Below are 17,945 nucleotides of genomic sequence, written 5' to 3'. Positions count from 1 at the left end.
TTTTTCATGGCAAGGACCCCCAAAATTACATGTATTTGGCCGCGGACCCCCGTCTCAAAATATGTTGATTCAGGGACCCCCCAGAAGCAGAGATTTGAGTTACAAAAGTTTGCTTTGAAAAATAAATATTCAAAGATTTGCAATACATTTCACAATAAAAAAAATATATAAAAGAAAATAGCAGATCTACAACCTCACAGATCTTGTGAGCTTGTATATCTGCAAATTTTCAATAGCTAAAGTATAAAATAATGGGTTAAACTTTGGATGAGAGTCACTTGTTTACAAAAACACAGCCTCACTCTTCAAACACGGTGCTGGCACCCAGGCTCTCCATCAGCATGCAGAAGTGCTTCTCCTCGTCATCCTCCACGCCTGCATGCAGCCTATCCTCCCACTGGCTCTGGTACAGGGTTTCCGGAGGGTTCTCGCAGGGGCCCGTGTCGTCCTGTGCCCGCTCCACTGATGAAATCCTTCGGCCATTCAAAAACTCACCTATCCAAACAAACAAACAAACAAAGACAGCTTTAAATGAATGTGCACAAAGGAATTGAGAATGACATAATTAAAGGAATAAAACGTGAAGAGGATACTCATGAAGCAACTATATTTGAATGAAAAACTTTATAAACTCTCTAACACAGCTCTCACAGTATAACCCAAGTGTCCTGTATCCAGTCCTTGTCTTCATTACTTCCAAAACATGCATCTTCACTCCAAAGAGAACTTTACATACATTATTATTATTAATCACAATTATTTGTATGACATCAAATGATCATCAATTTAAATGTCATGAATGTAACAGTCCTAAATACAAGGTACATTTATGCAGTGGTTCTCAAAGTGGGGTCCGGGGACCCCCAGGGGTCCATTTTAGGCATTTTATCCATTTACACGTTGGGTATACAAAAACAGCAGATCTACACGCTTGCAGCGTGTCACTTCGTACAGCGGTGCAAGCTTGTACATCTGACATTTTTGAAAATGTTGATAATTATTTTTACATGAATCTTCTCTTCTGGGGGTCCGTGGCCAAATACATATCAATGTGTGGGTCCTTGGCACGAACAAGCATGAGAACCACTGCAGTTCTGTTTTGAAAGGGAAGTTGTGAATGTGATCGTACTGAAGCCACGGGAGAACTCGTCCAGCGTGAGGTAGCCGTTGCCATCAGAGTCCAGCTTATCGAACACATCCTCCAACTGGTCAGCGCTGAGCGGAAGCTGTCCGTTTAGCCTCTGTTGGACAGGGACACAATTGTTACTTGTTGGGCCACAATCTAATACAGGGTTCCCACACATTTTTTACAGTTTTAACACATTTTAAAAGTATTTTACCCCATGTTCAGGCCTATAGCAGTCATACGGTGCAATAAGGCTGTACAGACTGTACATCAATGTGCTATCGATACCCCAAGACAGACTTGAGCAGATGACAGATCTACAAGCAAACAACGTATCTTGCAATGCAACATATTGCTAGCTTGTAGAGCGGTTATTTTTTTCCTACACAGTACAACCTGTATACATTAGGCCGCACTCATGCAGCTCGTGCAGTGCAGCACTACATCTTAACATATTCCATGTGAGTTATACGTCACCATGCACTACGACCAACTGAGGTCACATCCACACAGTTTTACACACCACCACCACACCACTGTTGTCCAACGTTTACAAGGCTGTGAAGCTTTAGGTTTTATGTATGTGGGATTGACACAGCCACAGCTGTAAACTGAGCGCACACATAGTATCCAGGGACCACACAATGGAAGGACCAACGTCTGCATGAGACCGTTGGCTGTTTCTGCGTCAGCTCTGTATGTGGGTGCGTGTATGTGATAACATTAATATGCAGTGTCCCGGTCCACATAAACACATAAAGTAAAAAGTAAAGTATGTTGGACTGATATGACATTGAGAGCATACAGGCAGGCAGTGGTTGAAAGCAAGTTATGGTTTTGTGCAACATGTACTTTACAACCATGAATCTCCATATTTCATCTGTTTAATTTTTAGTAAGTAAGTAATGTAACAGTTTTACACAATAGCTTGTGACTAAATAGTTACTACATTGGATCCATTGGAAAGCTTTTCTTTTTTTATTATTTCCTGAAAAGTACAATTATTGCGACCGTCAGGCCGCAGTTACTATCAAAACCTCCACCGGCTGTCAGTCTGTCAGTCTGTAAGTCAGTCTGTCCGTCACACGTCACGTCACACTTTTGCCCTACTCATATCTCCACCACCGTTGCCTCTCATTTTTGGACACTCCTAGAGATTTTGCCCTAACAATCACGCAAAAAGCGGTACACAGTATCTCTAAAGTCATGTCATCAACATGGATCTGTCCCATTTCCCATATTCCCTCCTGATTGGCTACCATTGCCTTCTAAAGTTTGTGTATGCGACCTGACGGATGCTTATCTCCCGATTAGGGAGTCTTACTGGTTGGAATATATTCCATTTGGGTAGATTCACCGACCTTGCAGGTAGGCCTACTCCAACTAACATGCAATAGGTCTGTGACCTACTTATCTGCAAAATTAAATGACACAAATTAGCATTGCAATAGGACTTTAAACTCATTGTGCTCTCTTAAGCACAAAACAAAGCAGCTGTCCCAAATACACTGGATGATACTTATCTGGAAAGTGGGTTGGATGTGATTAAAGTAAGCCATGCCACTTGGCATAGATTGGCATAATGCCTCGATTGTTGATTGTTTTCTAAATCTATCAGGAGATGAATGAGGGTTACAAATGGATTTCTTACTTTCAACTCACTAGATCCTCTTTAGCACAACAAGGCACAAACAAAACATCAGAAAGTACAGTAGTTGTTGCTGGCTGCACAGCACATGATTTTAAATTATTACATTTAAATTGGTTTATTATTTTTACTCAACGTAGAACTCCAAACCTTTTAGTTGTTGTTTTCACATTGTGTTAAAACATAATAGAGGGGGCAAGTAACTGAGTACATTTACTCAAGTACTGTGATTAAGTACAATTTTGTGATATTTTACTCTACTTACTAAGTAACCATTGTTCAATTCTTTATACTTCTACTTCACCTCATCTCATAGGTAAACATTAGATTATTTACTCCACTGGAATTATTTCTATGCAGTACATAACTCCATTAAGACCTACTTTATACTTCAGCAAATCTACAAGCAATGCACAATGCATTGAGACACTTTGTGAAATGGGACAGTCTGTAAGTATTTATATTTAAATATATAAATATATTTTGCATTTTGCGCATACGGCTATTAATAGCCGTATACGCCATTATAATTAAAAGGTTTCCACCCGACAGCGACCATGATCCATTAGCCCACAAATTTCCAAGCCATTATCATAACCAGTGGGATCAAAGCTGTGCTTCTATTGAGATGTTGTGTACAGACAACGTGGGCCCTACAAGTGCCTCATCAAAAGGAAAACAGCCACAACACAGATGAATATCTGAGAGCCGGGCGATGATGAATCTGCACAATAATGCACACGGCTTCGTCTCTTTCATGGCGTCCTGAAAAGAGAAGCATTCATGGCATCAGCGCACGTGTCCGATGTTACGCAAGCAACTTGACTGAATAGGTGGATGTGTTCACCTCACGTTGTGTCCATGACTGTAAGCACAAAGCAGTCCTTTTTTTCGTTTGTTTTTGAGCTGCCAGCGCTTTTGTGTCAATGCATTTCTATGGTAAAAACATGCTGGAGCCTTGTGCGCTTCAAACAGAATATACATCAACTTTTGGGACTAGGGCACCACTCACTAATGTATTTTCCTATTCTTTGAAACACAAGTCAATGCAAAGACCGGCACGAACGAGGCGATGCAAACTTAGTGTTCCGTCTCCTCTGTCGTTGCTCCAGGCTCCAGTTCGAAAAATCAAGTCATGTTTACAGACGGTGACCAGCGCGACCGAAGTGAAGCGAAACTGAAACGGTCAGAGTTACAGACCAGTAAGCAAACGGTGAGAACCAGTGTCTTAGAGCAAAGTTTGCTCAAAAGCTAAAAGTGTTTTTACCACCCACCCACCCACCCACACCCTCCCAAATCCACACACACACGCAAGCACACACACACACACACACACACAACAACCACTCTCCCCACCCCCACAAACATACATACACAAGTTAATAGTTGTGTTTAAAAAGAAAATAGGCGCCGTTTTTCGCCCGCGCACAGCACAGGCCGAAAAAGACAGGTTTTTCACGGGAAACTATTCATTTTACAGTAAAATAATAGGGTTTATATAAAGCATGATGTCTTAGGGTCGTTTCACACTCTAATAAGGAACCTAACTAATTTCGGATCGGGAGGGCTCCCCGACCCGAAATTATTTAGGTTCGGGGAGAGTTTATCCATCCTTTATTAACGGCTAGTGCCGAAGTCGCTTGTAAATATTGGAGGTCCGTGGCCGATGAATGAGCGTTGCAGGGCGGATACATATCTGACTGGCCCTCGCGCTGCACGCTGAATGACTGGAGGTCCAGTGAGTAGCACCAGTAAGACTCCCTAATCGGGAGATAAGCGACCGTAGGTGGCTTATCTCCACAAATAGGGCAAAAATGTGTTTTTCCAAAATCTTCCTGATCCATGTTGATGACATGAGTGTAGACATGCTGTGTAGTGATATTCGTGATTTTAGGGCAAAAACTGTAGGAGCAGTGTCCAAAAATGTGTTTTAAAAATCGGCCTGAAGGTGGCGCTAGAATAGGGCCATGTGAGAAATGAGGGGTGGGGTCTCCGCGTTGCCTTGGCGGACGAATAGGTACCGGCCCCGGCTCTCCCGGACGCTCCTAGCCCGAGTTACGGCATTTTATGTGCGCTGCAGTGGCAGGGGGTCCTCCACTGGGGGCGCCACCACTTTTGCATCCGTTCTGGAGCACCAGGAGTCGGTGGTCCCCGGGAATTCCCCGTGAGCAGCCCCGTTGGGGTGGTCATTTGGTCATTTTTTACATCTGGGGGTCCCCCAGGGACCTGGGGGTCCCTGGGGCTCCGGGGGTCCTTGGAGGTTGTAGTTGGGCAGGCAAGGAGTGTGTGTGTAAAATATGGCATGGATCGGGTCAACGGGTGCGGAGATATAAGCAGGGAAAAAGTGTGACGTGTGACGTGTGAGCACATTTGGTCATTTTTTACATCTGGGGGTCCCTGGGGCTCCGGGGGTCCTTGGAGGTTGTAGGTTGGCAGTCAAGGAGTCTGTGTGCAAAATTTGGCATGGATGGGGGCAACGGTTGTGGAGATATGAGCAGGGCAAAAGTGTGACGGACTCACAGACAGACAGACAGCCCGTGGAGGTTTTGGTAGTCAACTAGCAGCTCCAGCAGGCAGCAGCACCAGCGGGGTCTCTTCTCTCTCTCTCTCACTCACACTCACAAACGCTCAAGCTCTGTCAAAAACATTTAATCTACAAGCTCACATTATAGACGTGCTGCCTCCCTTGCTGCATGCATGTCATCACACAGTCACAACTCGTCGTGGAAAACCTATCAACACGGAACACTAGCAAAGTTGTGTTTAAGCTCTTCTTTTCTATTTAAAACGGTCGGCGACGCGTTAGCGATACACGCAGCAAAGCTGTGTGTGTGTGTGTGTGTGTGTGTGTGTGTGTGTGTGTGTGTGTGTGTGTGTGTGTGTGTGTGTGTGTGTGTGTGTGTGTGTGTGTGTGTGTCTCACGCGCGCGCCTCCCAGTCCATCACTCTGGTCTCCAGCCAGAGCGAGAACCAGCTGACAATGTATCCGCTCTGCGACGCTCAATACACGGCCAGTGCCACACAAGCATTGGAAGTCGGTGTGTCTCCCTCCCAAACGACCGCTGTTTCCTTGGCTTCACAGCCGAGCATATGAACTTGGAGCCGGGCTGAATGAATGAGAAGACACCGCTGACTACCGAAATTAAGTCGGGAGGTCACAACATTTCGGCAGCACCGTGGAGCCGAGTTTAGTCGGTTGACGCCCCCCCGAACCGGGAGGGGAAACCCATATTTGAGTCTGGACATTGCCGAACCGAAATTAGTTAGGCTCCTTATTACAGTGTGAATCGACCCTTAATCTTACCATGGGAGAAAGTTCTTTCACAGTCACTCAAATCTTTCCTACACAAACTAGACTGCTCCCGAGTCCCGTTCAACAGACACACACACACACACACACACACACACACACACACACACACACACACACACACACACACACACACACACACACACACACACACACACACACACACACACACACACACACACACACACACAGTACCCTTTGCCCCCCCCCCCCACAATGTGTCGCACTGTAAGCTTGTAGAGCTTTTTTTTAATACATTTGTAAAGTTGTGAAATGGGATGTTCTGCATAATGAGTACTTTTACTTTTGGTACTTTGAATACATTCTTTTTTTTTTTTTTTTATAATTTTTATCCCACGATTTTGCAACCCATTTTTCACCCAGTGCGAATTGTCTATGTAATCCTGGGCTCTGCTCTCCCTCTGCCGTGCCTGGGGAGACAACGGACTGACCTCATGCTTCCTTCAATGCATGAGTAGTCCAAGTTGTTTCTTTTCACCTGACAGGGGGGATTTCCCCGGGATGGACGTAGCGCGTGGAAGGAACACGTTATTCCAACCAGTTCCTTTCCCCTCCATCAAGCGCCCCGGCTGGCCAGGGGGAGGCATTATTGAGACCAGGATTACTGCATGTTTTTGTGAGGGTATCAACCCTAGGAGACACGGGGAGAACATGCAAACTCCACACAGAAAGACCCTATCGCCGACCCCACCTAGGGTGTGGGCGCTGATGACGCGGAGGGAGAAACACGCCCCCAGCACCCACAGCGTCCCCCGGTCGGAATCGAACCCAGGACCTTCTAGCTGTGAGGTGAAGCGCTAACCACTGCGCCACCGTGCCCCCACTTTGAATACATTCTGATACAGAATTTTTACAAGCTTTTTTACTGATTAGGTGCTTGGTCTAACTACGTTATTTTTCTCTAGATTGATATTTCTATGCATCTGTATTAATGTTGATGTATTGTATTACCTTGCTTATCGTAAATCGCTCTGGATTAAGAGCGTCTGCTAAATGCCTAAATTGTAAATTGTTCGAGCCCTCCGTCCAGTTTGTAACAGCGCTGTGACTCACCTGCATGTCCCGACGCGTGACGAAGCCCTTGTCCTCCACGTCACACATCTGGAAGAACTGGTGGGTTTTCTCCAGGACGGTGTCGTGTCCTCCTGCTTGCTCTCCGTCTCCTCCTCCGCTGGGGTCTTCAGCGCGCCCTCCTCCCCGTCTCCAGGGCCGTGGGGTCCGGGTGGTCGCGGTGCTGCCAGGACTGGTGGGGGTGGTGGTACCGACACCGCTGCCGGTACCACCAGTGAATGCCGCCATTGCTGCTCCTGCGTATCTGTGGGTCGAAAACCAGAGTCTCTGGGTTCTTCTGTCCAGGGTTATGTATAGTTAAATAAAACTAATGAAAAGTAGAATTGAAAAAATAAATAAAATACAAATTAGGTAACGGGGAAAAAAGCTTTACAAAAGAAATAAACACAATAACTAACTGAAACACAGGTTTCAGTTAGTTTTGTATGTTTCCAAAACTGTCCTTAAATGCCCTTAGTTTTAAGCAAAAAACAGATCTGCAAGCTCACAACTTGCTATTTTGTAAAATTTTGCCCCAGACTAATCCATATTACAGTGAAGAAAATGAAACTAATAAAAACAAACAGATAAAAGTAAGCCTTTTAAAAACAAAAAGTAAACAAAAAACTAAACTAGCCATCCCATTTGCTCATCAAAACTAAAACTGGAATTGAAAACAAAAAAAGTTCAAAATGAAATAAAAATATATATATAAAGAAAATGCAAAAACTCTTAACTAACCTGGGTCGTTGTCACATGAGCCGCGTAGGGCACGTAGAAGGAGAGGAGTGAAGGGGACCTGTGGAGCTTCAGGCTTCTGCACATCAGATACTGTGCGTTCAGCGATTGTCACCGCTTCTCATCTCCTAGCAACCGCCTCTTTTGATTCATCAATGAAGCCTGGCGAGGGAGAAAGACCAGCGGAGACCCATAAAGGAGGACAGTAGGAGGAGGAAGTGCTCAGATTGTTGTCTTAATTAAAATAATAATAGTAGTAATAAAAAAGTAATGGTTTGGGACATACGAGGTATCCACCTGACACGACAGCCACAATAAGATAAAAATATAGAATTTAACACAGACATCAATATAAAATATTTGTATACAATTATTGACAAAGAGATATTCAATGTTAAAGCAAGAATATCCTTACAAAAACGACAATAGTAATTAGTAACATAGTATGGTGTGTAAAGTTTTAGTCAATTATAAGCATAGTACCTAAATAAAGTATTCATTGCCTTGTGGCCCAGACTGCCTGAATTTCACAAAGCGAGACGGCACAAAGTGAATGCTGTTGATCACTGAACAACATTAGATTGGTTTAGTAAAATATAGGCGCTGCTTTGCATAATTATGCTTCACTTATCTCTGCTCAGTGGCTGGATGAAGGTTACTCTGCAGTTACTCTGTAGCCTACTATTACTGAACAGCACTTTAACAACACTGTACCTGTCACTACTTTTTGTTTTGTTTACATCGCCTCATGACAGCATGTTATGTACAGTACACACCTGCATATCACCTCTGTCAGGAGGACACCTGATGTGTCCGAAACTGTTACTTTTCAGGACTTCAAAAACAGCTCAAAAAACAAATGTGGAAATAAGATTTCTGCTCGACAGCAATGATATGGTTCTAATGTTCCTCCTGAGAAGGCTGAGATCGTTTGGCGTGTGCAATAGGATGCTCTGTTCTATCAGTCTGTTATGGCAAGTGTTCTCTTTTTTGGAATAACTTGCTGGGGGGGCAACAACAGAGCGGGCTCTGTCGTTGGGTCCTCTCTGCAGCGGGTGGAGGAAGTAGCCAGGGTGTGAAAGCCCAGGTAGCTGGACTCCATCTTGAATAACTCCTCCCACCCCCTCCACCCTGAGATCCTCGGTTATTGGAGTAAGAGAGGAAACAACCATTTCATCTACCCAGGACGTAGATGCGAGAGAATGGGAAAGTCCTTTGTGCCGGTTGCTCTCAAGTTATACAATGAGATACAACAGGCGCCGGCCCCGGCTGGCCAGGGGGAGGCAGTATAGAGACCAGGATTACTGCATGTTTTTGTGAGGGTACCTACTACATAGTGCGACGATTCGTAAGGATCAAAGCGAGTTCAGGGGGCAGTCCCAAGGGAGCGCGCGCGCGGAGGGGGGTGGGTCACTAGGTCCTGCCCCCCCCCCTTACCCATAGTTCTTAGGGAAGTCAGATGGTGGGACTCAGTCTTGTTGCATAGCACTGCTGCTGCTACCACGCTGCAGTACACACACAAGTGCCACACTTGTGGCTTGCAGGTAGCTGTGCTGTTGCCCACCGCTTGGAGAGGGTGCCTAACTTGGCTGAGTATTTCTGGCTGTTTCTGCTATTTTACTATCGCTCAATTCATGTTCTTAGCTGCCAAACTAAGAAGCTGTGTTCTTGGCCAGGTTGTATGGGAAGTTTGAGATTGTTATTCTGGTAATCGCTGAATTCTAAACTGCTGTTTCAAGGTTCAGATTTCTTGCTATCGTTGCTGGTGCCTAGCTGATTTCTGTACTTTCAGTTGTTTGTTGCTAAAGCTATTTCAAAGGTGCTACAGGCTTGCTAAAGGTGCTAAAGGTAAACTCAGTATCATAGAAGTTGGCTGTGGCTACGGGCTAAATGCTAACTTATTTCGTGCCCTGGTGGGCCTTTACTGGGCTACCATGAGTTAAAGTAATCTCAGTTGTTGGGTTGTCGATAACAATGTCAGTACTTTGCAACGGCGCGGGCCGTATCGGCTAGCGCGGAACAACAGGTTTAATGTACAGTCAACTTGGAGCTAGCTGGTGGCTATTGCTAGCCGGCTATTTCGGTAGAGCGGCGGCCCGCGTGAAAACATGGCCCCGTAGCAAGTAATGAATCACGCTAGGAGGATTCAGTTTGTAGGTTGCAGGTGGCTGTAAACGGCAGCGTTCACCTAGCTCTGAGCTAGCCGAGTCACGTCAAGCGGTGATTTACGGCATGACGTTCGGCAGCGATTACTAAGCGCTGCGTGTGGGAAATGTAGTTCTCTATCATGCCAAGCCTCGGCGTCGTGCTAGTAGCAAGAGTCGAATTACTTTCGATTCAAGCTTCGCTCGCAGCATGCTTAATCTAGTTAGTATGGGGCCTATATTGCTTCTGCCTCGCCTCGGGTTATGTGTATGTTTGTAGGTTGCAGGTGTCTGTAAACGGCAGCGTTCACCTAGCTTCTGAGCTAGCAACTCAGAACTCATGTAGCTAAAGAGGTTTGCTAATGTTCCGTAATGACTCTTCAAGCTGCATATTCCATGGGGGTTGCGTGTGTCCGTGGTCAGCAGCTACCTAGCATACAGGCTAGCAGAGGGTAGCGTCACGAAGCAAAGGGTGGCGCACGTTCTGCGCATACTGAGCGCATGGGTAATGTGGCTCTCTAGCATTCAACCTCCTTGTCACCTGGTCCGTTACGATTCTTTTTCGTTATTATATTATTTTATGTGCACGCGCAGTTCAATAGGGCAGGGATGCGCATGTATTATCAATGTCTATGCTTCGCTTGTGCCCACTGTTCAAGCTTAGCATACAGGCTTCGTTTGCTGTTCATGAGGATTTGCCTGGTCTCGGTTAATGCTAGCTTTGCCCAAGCTGCGGCTGCCTGCTGGCATAGCAGCTGATGAGGGCTGCCGATGCTACGCTTGGTGAAAACGCTAACATAACATGTCCCCGTGGCGTTTCCGTAGCTGCGGCACTCGAGCTAATAATTACAGCTAGGGCTACTGCTAGTGAAAAATGACGAGTTGTTTATCGTTACAAACCATGTTAAAGCGGCTACAGGACTGTTGCTATCACGTTCACCATTGCAGCTCCAGGATAAAGGCTGCTAACGCCATGCTTTCTTTTCAGCTTCAGGCTAAAGTGCTACATGTCTGTTGCTAACATTACTTTATCACTACAGATCCATGCCGGAGCCGCGGCAGGCCCGCTACTACAGCATCAGGTTATCATGGCAGCTTTATGCTAAAGCGGCTACATGTTCCACTAATCGTGTTTTACTTTATAGCTTCTTGCTGCGGCTGCTACATGTCTAACTGCTAACATGATTTCTATACTTTCAGCTCGTGCTGGAGCTGCTGCATAGCGGCTACAGCAGCAGGTCGCCATAGCAGCATGGCGCTGCAGCTGCTGAGGTTTCTGCTAACAGATTTGTCATTTCAGCTCCAGGCCGGAGCTGCAGCATGCCCCTGCCACGGCATCAGGTTAGCATTGCGGCTTTGTGCTAAAGCTGCTACATGTTCCACTAAATCGCGTTTTTCTTTGTAGCTTCGGGCCACGGCTGCTACATGTTGCTGCTGACATCATGTCTGTCCTTTCGGCTTCTTGTTGGAGCCGCTGCATAGCGGCTGCTACAGCATGCCATCGTTGCAGCGTCGCGCTGCAGCGGCTGAGTGTTTTCTGCTAACATGTTTATTCTTATAGTTTCGTCCACTACTGTATAGTTCCATGAGACCAGTCAGGAGTCGGTTGGCACTGGAAAGGGCGTCGCTACTACAGCTTCCGCTGCTTCTGCCGCTGCCATGGGCTGCCAGCCTGCCCACCCGCCCTCCCGCCTGCCCGCCCGCCTGCACTGCCTGCCCTCCTGCCCGCCCGCCCTCCCGTCCGGCTGCCCGCCCACCCGCTACAGCATCAGTTGATGCTATTACCGCTGCTACCATGAGCATGAACCAGCGCTGCGTCGTGCTGGAAGCCTGGGGTGCCGGCCCATCTTCCGGGGGCGCTGTCAGGCTGTGACCGTCGTCGCCACCGCCAGGTCGCAAGGGAACATGGGAAGCTGCAGTTTCAGCACCAGCGGTGGGAACTCCATTCCTCTCGCCAGCTGCAGCTTTCCCAGATGCACTGAGGAGCCACACTCTAGCAGGTAAATAGCAACGCATTTGCTTGTTCGATTCTGTGAGCGTTCAGCCGCTCTCTAAGCTGCTAATAATAGGCAACCATAGTTACATAGCAGCGACTTACTTGTACTGAATGTTGGGCTTTAGCCGCTCTCTAGGCTTGCATAGCTTGCCTTTAAAGGTCAAGACGGGTATCTCGTGGAGATTCTTATATGTGCAGCAGCAGACTCTGCAGCAGAGCGCTCTGTGGGCTGCAAAAAATTTCTCGGTGATCCTAAAAAATCAGCGACCCTAGGCGTGGTTTCATTGCTATGGTCAGCTAAAGCTAAGATTGTATTTCTGCAGCAAGCACATGCGGTCACCAAGGCCAGGCTTAAGATGTGACTAGCACATGGCCTCTGAAGATTGCAGCTCGCAGTTAAACCAGGGAAGGTACACCAGTGTCAGTCGCAGAACTAACTCTCCCTTCTGTCCTTTCATGTCCATGCTGAACACCGGGCTGTCTGCCCGACGTCTTCGTCACACGACCCCGGAGAGAGCTGCTAGATTGGCGGCCCGCCCCTCTTCACTCTGCATTCTCTCCGGATCGGTGCAGTCACACCACCAGCACTTCTGGTGCCCTCAGCTAACTCAAGATCCTGCACGCCCAGCTATCAAGCACACATAACACAGGACTGACCAAAGCGTGATGGTTCCAAGCTGGAGTTGGACGCGCTTCAGTTAACGCTTCTGCTGCTGATGCTAATAGTGCTGCAGGCACTATTAGCAGGGTTGTTCCATAGGGTTTCACTTTGCTGCTTCTGCTGCGTTACTCGGGGCACGCGCCCCTGATAGGTTGCATGTTTTCTTTGCTGCTTCTGTTGCGTTACTCGGGGCACGCGCCCCTGATAGGTTGCATGTTTTCTTTGCTGCTTCTGTTGCGTTACTCGGGGCTCGCGCCCCTGATAGGTTGCGGGCCACGATAAATTTTACGCTTTAATATTTCAATCTCCGGCTCAGCAGTAATCGCACATCCATTCGCTGTTGCCTTTAGTATTCCATAGCGCTCTGAAGCATTAGGTTAGGCGGTACATAGTTTAGTTGCCCCCCGCTCCGCAGTAAGGTTAAAAGGTATTTGCTTAGAGTACAGCCAAGCTGCCTCCTTCGCCGTTGGCTAGCACTGGCATAAGATTATTATTCTGAATAAACGGTGCTCACCACTGCTTCTGGTTCTGCTGTCAGTTATATAGTTTTCAGTGATGCTGCTCCCGTTATTCACTTGGGCCGTTTAGCAGTACTGCAAGTTAGATAGTTTCAGTATTGCTGCAAGTTAGATATGTCAGTGCTGCCGCACTATATTAGGCCACTGTGTTGCTGATAGGTTTGCTCGTTCTAGGTTAATTGCATCGCTGCACGCTCCAATATTTCTATCATGCAAAAGCTAGGTGGTTGCTGGGGTGTTAGTTAGGTAGGATGTGAAGCTGTATGGCGCTGTAGTTATATGAATTAAAGGTTTCATCGCTGCTTCTGGTTCTGCTGTCTATATATATATACGTCCATGTTGCTGCTCCCGCTTTTCTCTAGGGTGTTTTAGTATGGCTTCAGTCAGATTGCAGTATATCGTTATAGTCAGCAGTACCACCTTCCTCACCGTTGGTTCGGTCTGCCAGCTGCTAACATTCTTAATTATTAAATTGCTTTAGCAGTACTTATAGCGTTTTTGGCAAGCTGCCAATATCATTGCTTAGTATTTTGCCTTAGTAATATTCGCTCTGCCAGATGCTAATATGCTTAATTATTATTTTTGCGTTAGCAGGAAAGGCAGTTCATAGTTTGCCCCGCAGTAATGATAACTTAATCGCTAGAGTCACAGCAGAGCTGCCTTCCTCGCAGTTGGCTAGCACTGGCATGGGATTCTGAGATTTTGGCGTGCTTTGGGGGTTTGTAGTTTTGGGGGGTATCGGGCCAGGGCTCGCTGTAATTAGATTATGCCCTCGATGCTCATGGTAACATGAGGATCGTGGGTTCAGCGAGCCATGGCCCGAGGCAGAACCCCATGCCAAACCATGCTAACTTAGGCTATAGATTCTATGCTGTCTTATAGTAGAGCTAAGGTAGGCTGCCAATACTATGCGCTTAGATATAGGCTTAGATTCTATGCTGTCTCTATAGTAGGGTGCTCAATATGCCATGCTGTGTGATGCTTGCTTTCTGCTTCATTCTGGTCAATAAAGTATATCTTAACCCAAGTGATCGTCTCCTGAAATAGTGCGACGATTCGTAAGGATCAAAGCGAGTTCAGGGGGCGGTCCCAAGGGAGCGCGCGCGCGGAGGGGGGTGGGTCACTAGGTCCTGCCCCCCCCCTTACCCATAGTTCTTAGGGAAGTCAGATGGTGGGACTCAGTCTTGTTGCATAGCACTGCCCCGCCACCACCCCAGCGCCACCTTCAGGTTCTGCCTTAGATCCCCCTCGGGGGGTATCGGGCCAGGGCTCGCTGTAATTAGATTATGCCCTCGATGCTCATGGTAACATGAGGATCGTGGGTTCAGCGAGCCATGGCCCGAGGCAGAACCCCATGCCAAACCATGCTAACTTAGGCTATAGATTCTATGCTGTCTTATAGTAGAGCTAAGGTAGGCTGCCAATACTATGCGCTTAGATATAGGCTTAGATTCTATGCTGTCTCTATAGTAGGGTGCTCAATATGCCATGCTGTGTGATGCTTGCTTTCTGCTTCATTCTGGTCAATAAAGTATATCTTAACCCAAGTGATCGTCTCCTGAACTACCCTAGGAGACACGGGCAGAACATGCAAACTCCACACAGAAAGGCCCTTTCGCCAACACCAAAGGTATGGGCACTGATGAGATGGAGGAGTGAAAATTGGGATGCTAGCGTTCAAGGAAGTGGTTAATAAAAATAAAAATAATTGCATGTGTTCCTATCACAAAGATTTGGCTGACCCCCTGTAGTAATCCCAAAATGCCCTGTTGAAGACCCCTGTTTTAGAGCCTAGATTGGTGGTCCCCAGAGAGTTTTTTTTTTTGCATCAAATGGGGGTCTACGCCATGAATCAAACTGGGGGTTGTGGAAATTCTAAAGGTTGCACTCAACATTGGCTTTAGAAGACAAACGACCCAGGCACATAGATTTTCACGAGCACATGGAAATGCAACAAACCTTAGTCTTATAAATGCTTGTTTGTGCCAGTTTACACAAGCTAGGTTTGAGTGCTCCATGACATAATGAACCACAAGTCCCTTACTCCCTTTTCAAACAAAGCCTCCAGTCCACTTCAAATAAACTAAACTGACTTCCTGGAGCGGTTATCAAGAGGCCAGTTCCACATACATATCGTTTCTGACGGGCAGAAACCTTGCATCTCCAAATTGTTTATTTTCCGTACATTAACTGTAGTACGACTACACTTTGTCGTAGGACAGTGTCACACAAAAGTAGTGAAAATAGCCCAATTTACAAGCCGACAACGTATTGTGAGCTTGTAGATCTACTATTTTCCCTATATAAAAGAAACATGTTGAAGTGAAAGGTGTTAAGTGCATCTGTGGATTGTATATATTGGATTAATCAAACAAGACAAGAGCTTGTGATTAAATAATAGCCTACCAGTAACTACATTGGATCCATTGGAATGCAGGTTATTTTTTTCCTTTTCCTGAAACAGATTTTGACATACAAGGTTTCCACATGACAGCACAAAGCTGTCATGCAAAACTTCTGTTGTTAGTCCTAAAGGTTTGACACTTCATACTTAAGAGGCAGAAGGCTGTCCTAATGTCCCATTTGTACGGCTTGTTTGCTTGATTGTTTCCAAACATAATGTGTGTCTTGGGCTAGCAAAACACTACTGTAGCTGCCTGTTTCATCACCACCACCAGCTAAAGATAAAGAAAATAGTGTTGTACTCCACTATTTGAAAGCTTTTGAGTTAATTTACAGAGTATTGACACAAACCACAATATGATTCATATACTTAAAATACTTCAAAGAAAGAAATAGTTTAGTTTACAGTTTAGGCATTTAGCAGACGCTTTTAATCCAAAGCGACTTACAATAAGCAGATAACATCACAATAATAAACAAGATAATATGTCAGTACATCATCAACAATATAACAAATGCAAATGTATATCTATCTAGAAAAAAAACACAATATAATCAAAGTTCTTAAAAACCTAAAAACAAAAACAAATGCTGCTAACTAGCTTCATGTATGGTCATTGATTTTTAGACACACATATCTTCAAAACATGTGTATGTGAATAGGCCTACTTTTGGTACTTTTAAGTATATTTTGATGCCAATGCCAATACTTGTAACTTTTAATTTTAAACTTTAACTTTTGACAGAGCATTTCTATATTAGATAGGCCTACCTTATTAAAAGTTTGCATAGGAAAGGGTACAGAACAGTAACTTACAGGGCAGTACAGCTGTACTTACAGGGCAGTACAGCTGTGGTATTTACTACAATTTACTAAAATCTGCAATTCTGCATACTTATTCCACCTCCATACCACACCACCAGCAGCCAGACATGCAGCCCATGCTTGACTTGTGATAAATACAACAGTACAACAAGGCAGGTAACAGTCAGGTTATCGTCCATCCTCACAGACAGCATAAACCAGTTGCACAAAAACACACGTGTAAAACAGACATAGCCTACTGTACACTACAGTACAACTTCCTTCCTTAAACGCCTCAATAATGCAACCATAACTGACGTGTTTTGTTTTAAGAAACTTGCTGAAGTTCCTGGCAACAACAGAAGACAAAAAAGAAAAGAAAACAACTTTCTGTGATCTGTTTCACTCTTCTTTTATCTCTAGACTACATATTTTAACACAGCAGCAACCTCAGAAAAACTTTAGTTCGACTAACTTTTTTTAGCCATGCTACACCTCCTACTAGAAGAAAGAGCGATGATAATAACAAACACTTCTGTATTGTTTTTCACTCACTTGACTTGATAGACTGATGATCCTCCAGAGTTTGATCTGCACTGCAGACACAATATTAAAACCCAAGAAGACGCGCACCTCCGCGCGCAGTGTGTGAAGGAACCCAACTGTCACCAAAGTTTTATGTGAAGTAGAATTCTTCGCTCCTCTGAAGCGTCACATTCATGATGAGTCACACACTGACACCAGCAGCTGTTTGATGCAGAGCAGCAGCACAGAGTGGAGTAGTAGCCTATACAGTACAGGAATGAATGTGAGTGCAAGACTGTCTGTCTGTAGCTACCTCACATCATGCCTCCTCCTCCCACCTCCAAAGAAAGGCGTTGTTGGTGTTACGGCGTAACTGGTGACCTGCCGAAATATGTGACCATGTGAGTGGTGGTGTTAGATACACAGGATAGATTGATTGATTGATTGATTGATTGATTGATTGATTGATTGATTGATTCGATTGAAGACTTTATTAGAGGTTTACATAGGAAGAGCCAAAGGTACAGGGCAGTACAGTTCACTGATACAAGGTCAACTAAAAGGATAAAGGATAGCCATTTTAACTCATATTAATGTTGTTCAGATTTCACTGCAGCAACTGTTGCTTTCAGGGGAGGAGGGACTTGAGGTATTTGTAACTAGTACACGTCGATCCGACGCGTGTTATTGGTGCCACCTACTGGCCATTCTGCGTTAGTGTTTGGACGTGGAGAACAGTTGTGCGGTGCTGATTACTTGATTGAGAAACAGCTGTGCTGACAGGTGTGCTCAGAACGTAAGAAGATCATCATCGTTGTGCCTTCGAATGCTGCGTTCTAAAGTTTCATGTTATGTCCTACTAGTAGCTTAGTCTAGCCTGGCCGTTGCTCATACTAATTCCGTCGGATATTAGTCTGGACTCGGGAGCAGAATTTTCATTTCCAAGGGGTGGTTTAAAAAAAATTCAAGGTGACTTGCTCTTAATTGCTCCCTCTGAACTT

At 45.5% G+C, this 17,945-nt stretch overlaps 1 protein-coding gene across 1 annotated transcript in view; it reads right to left on the bottom strand.

The window, feature by feature from the left end:
* The window catches only part of LOC308294764 (EF-hand calcium-binding domain-containing protein 4B-like), a 40,216-nt gene extending 22,961 nt beyond the window's left edge, over window positions 1–17,255 (bottom strand). Inside the window, exons 1-5 of the mRNA XM_080737608.1 lie at window positions 16,975–17,255; window positions 7,896–8,054; window positions 7,158–7,419; window positions 1,130–1,241; window positions 303–495 (exon numbers count right to left, since the gene is read on the bottom strand). Coding sequence (XP_080593734.1) covers window positions 303–495; window positions 1,130–1,241; window positions 7,158–7,403 — 551 coding nt within the window. The 5' untranslated portion in view covers window positions 7,404–7,419; window positions 7,896–8,054; window positions 16,975–17,255. The remainder of the gene's footprint in view (window positions 1–302; window positions 496–1,129; window positions 1,242–7,157; window positions 7,420–7,895; window positions 8,055–16,974) is intronic.
* Window positions 17,256–17,945: the final 690 nt, after the last annotated feature.

The sequence above is a fragment of the Nannobrachium achirus genome, assembly GCF_963921795.1.
Source record: "Nannobrachium achirus genome assembly, chromosome: 11".
In the NCBI taxonomy this organism is placed as follows: domain Eukaryota; kingdom Metazoa; phylum Chordata; class Actinopteri; order Myctophiformes; family Myctophidae; genus Nannobrachium; species Nannobrachium achirus.
This window is presented reverse-complemented; position numbering and strand designations above follow the sequence as displayed.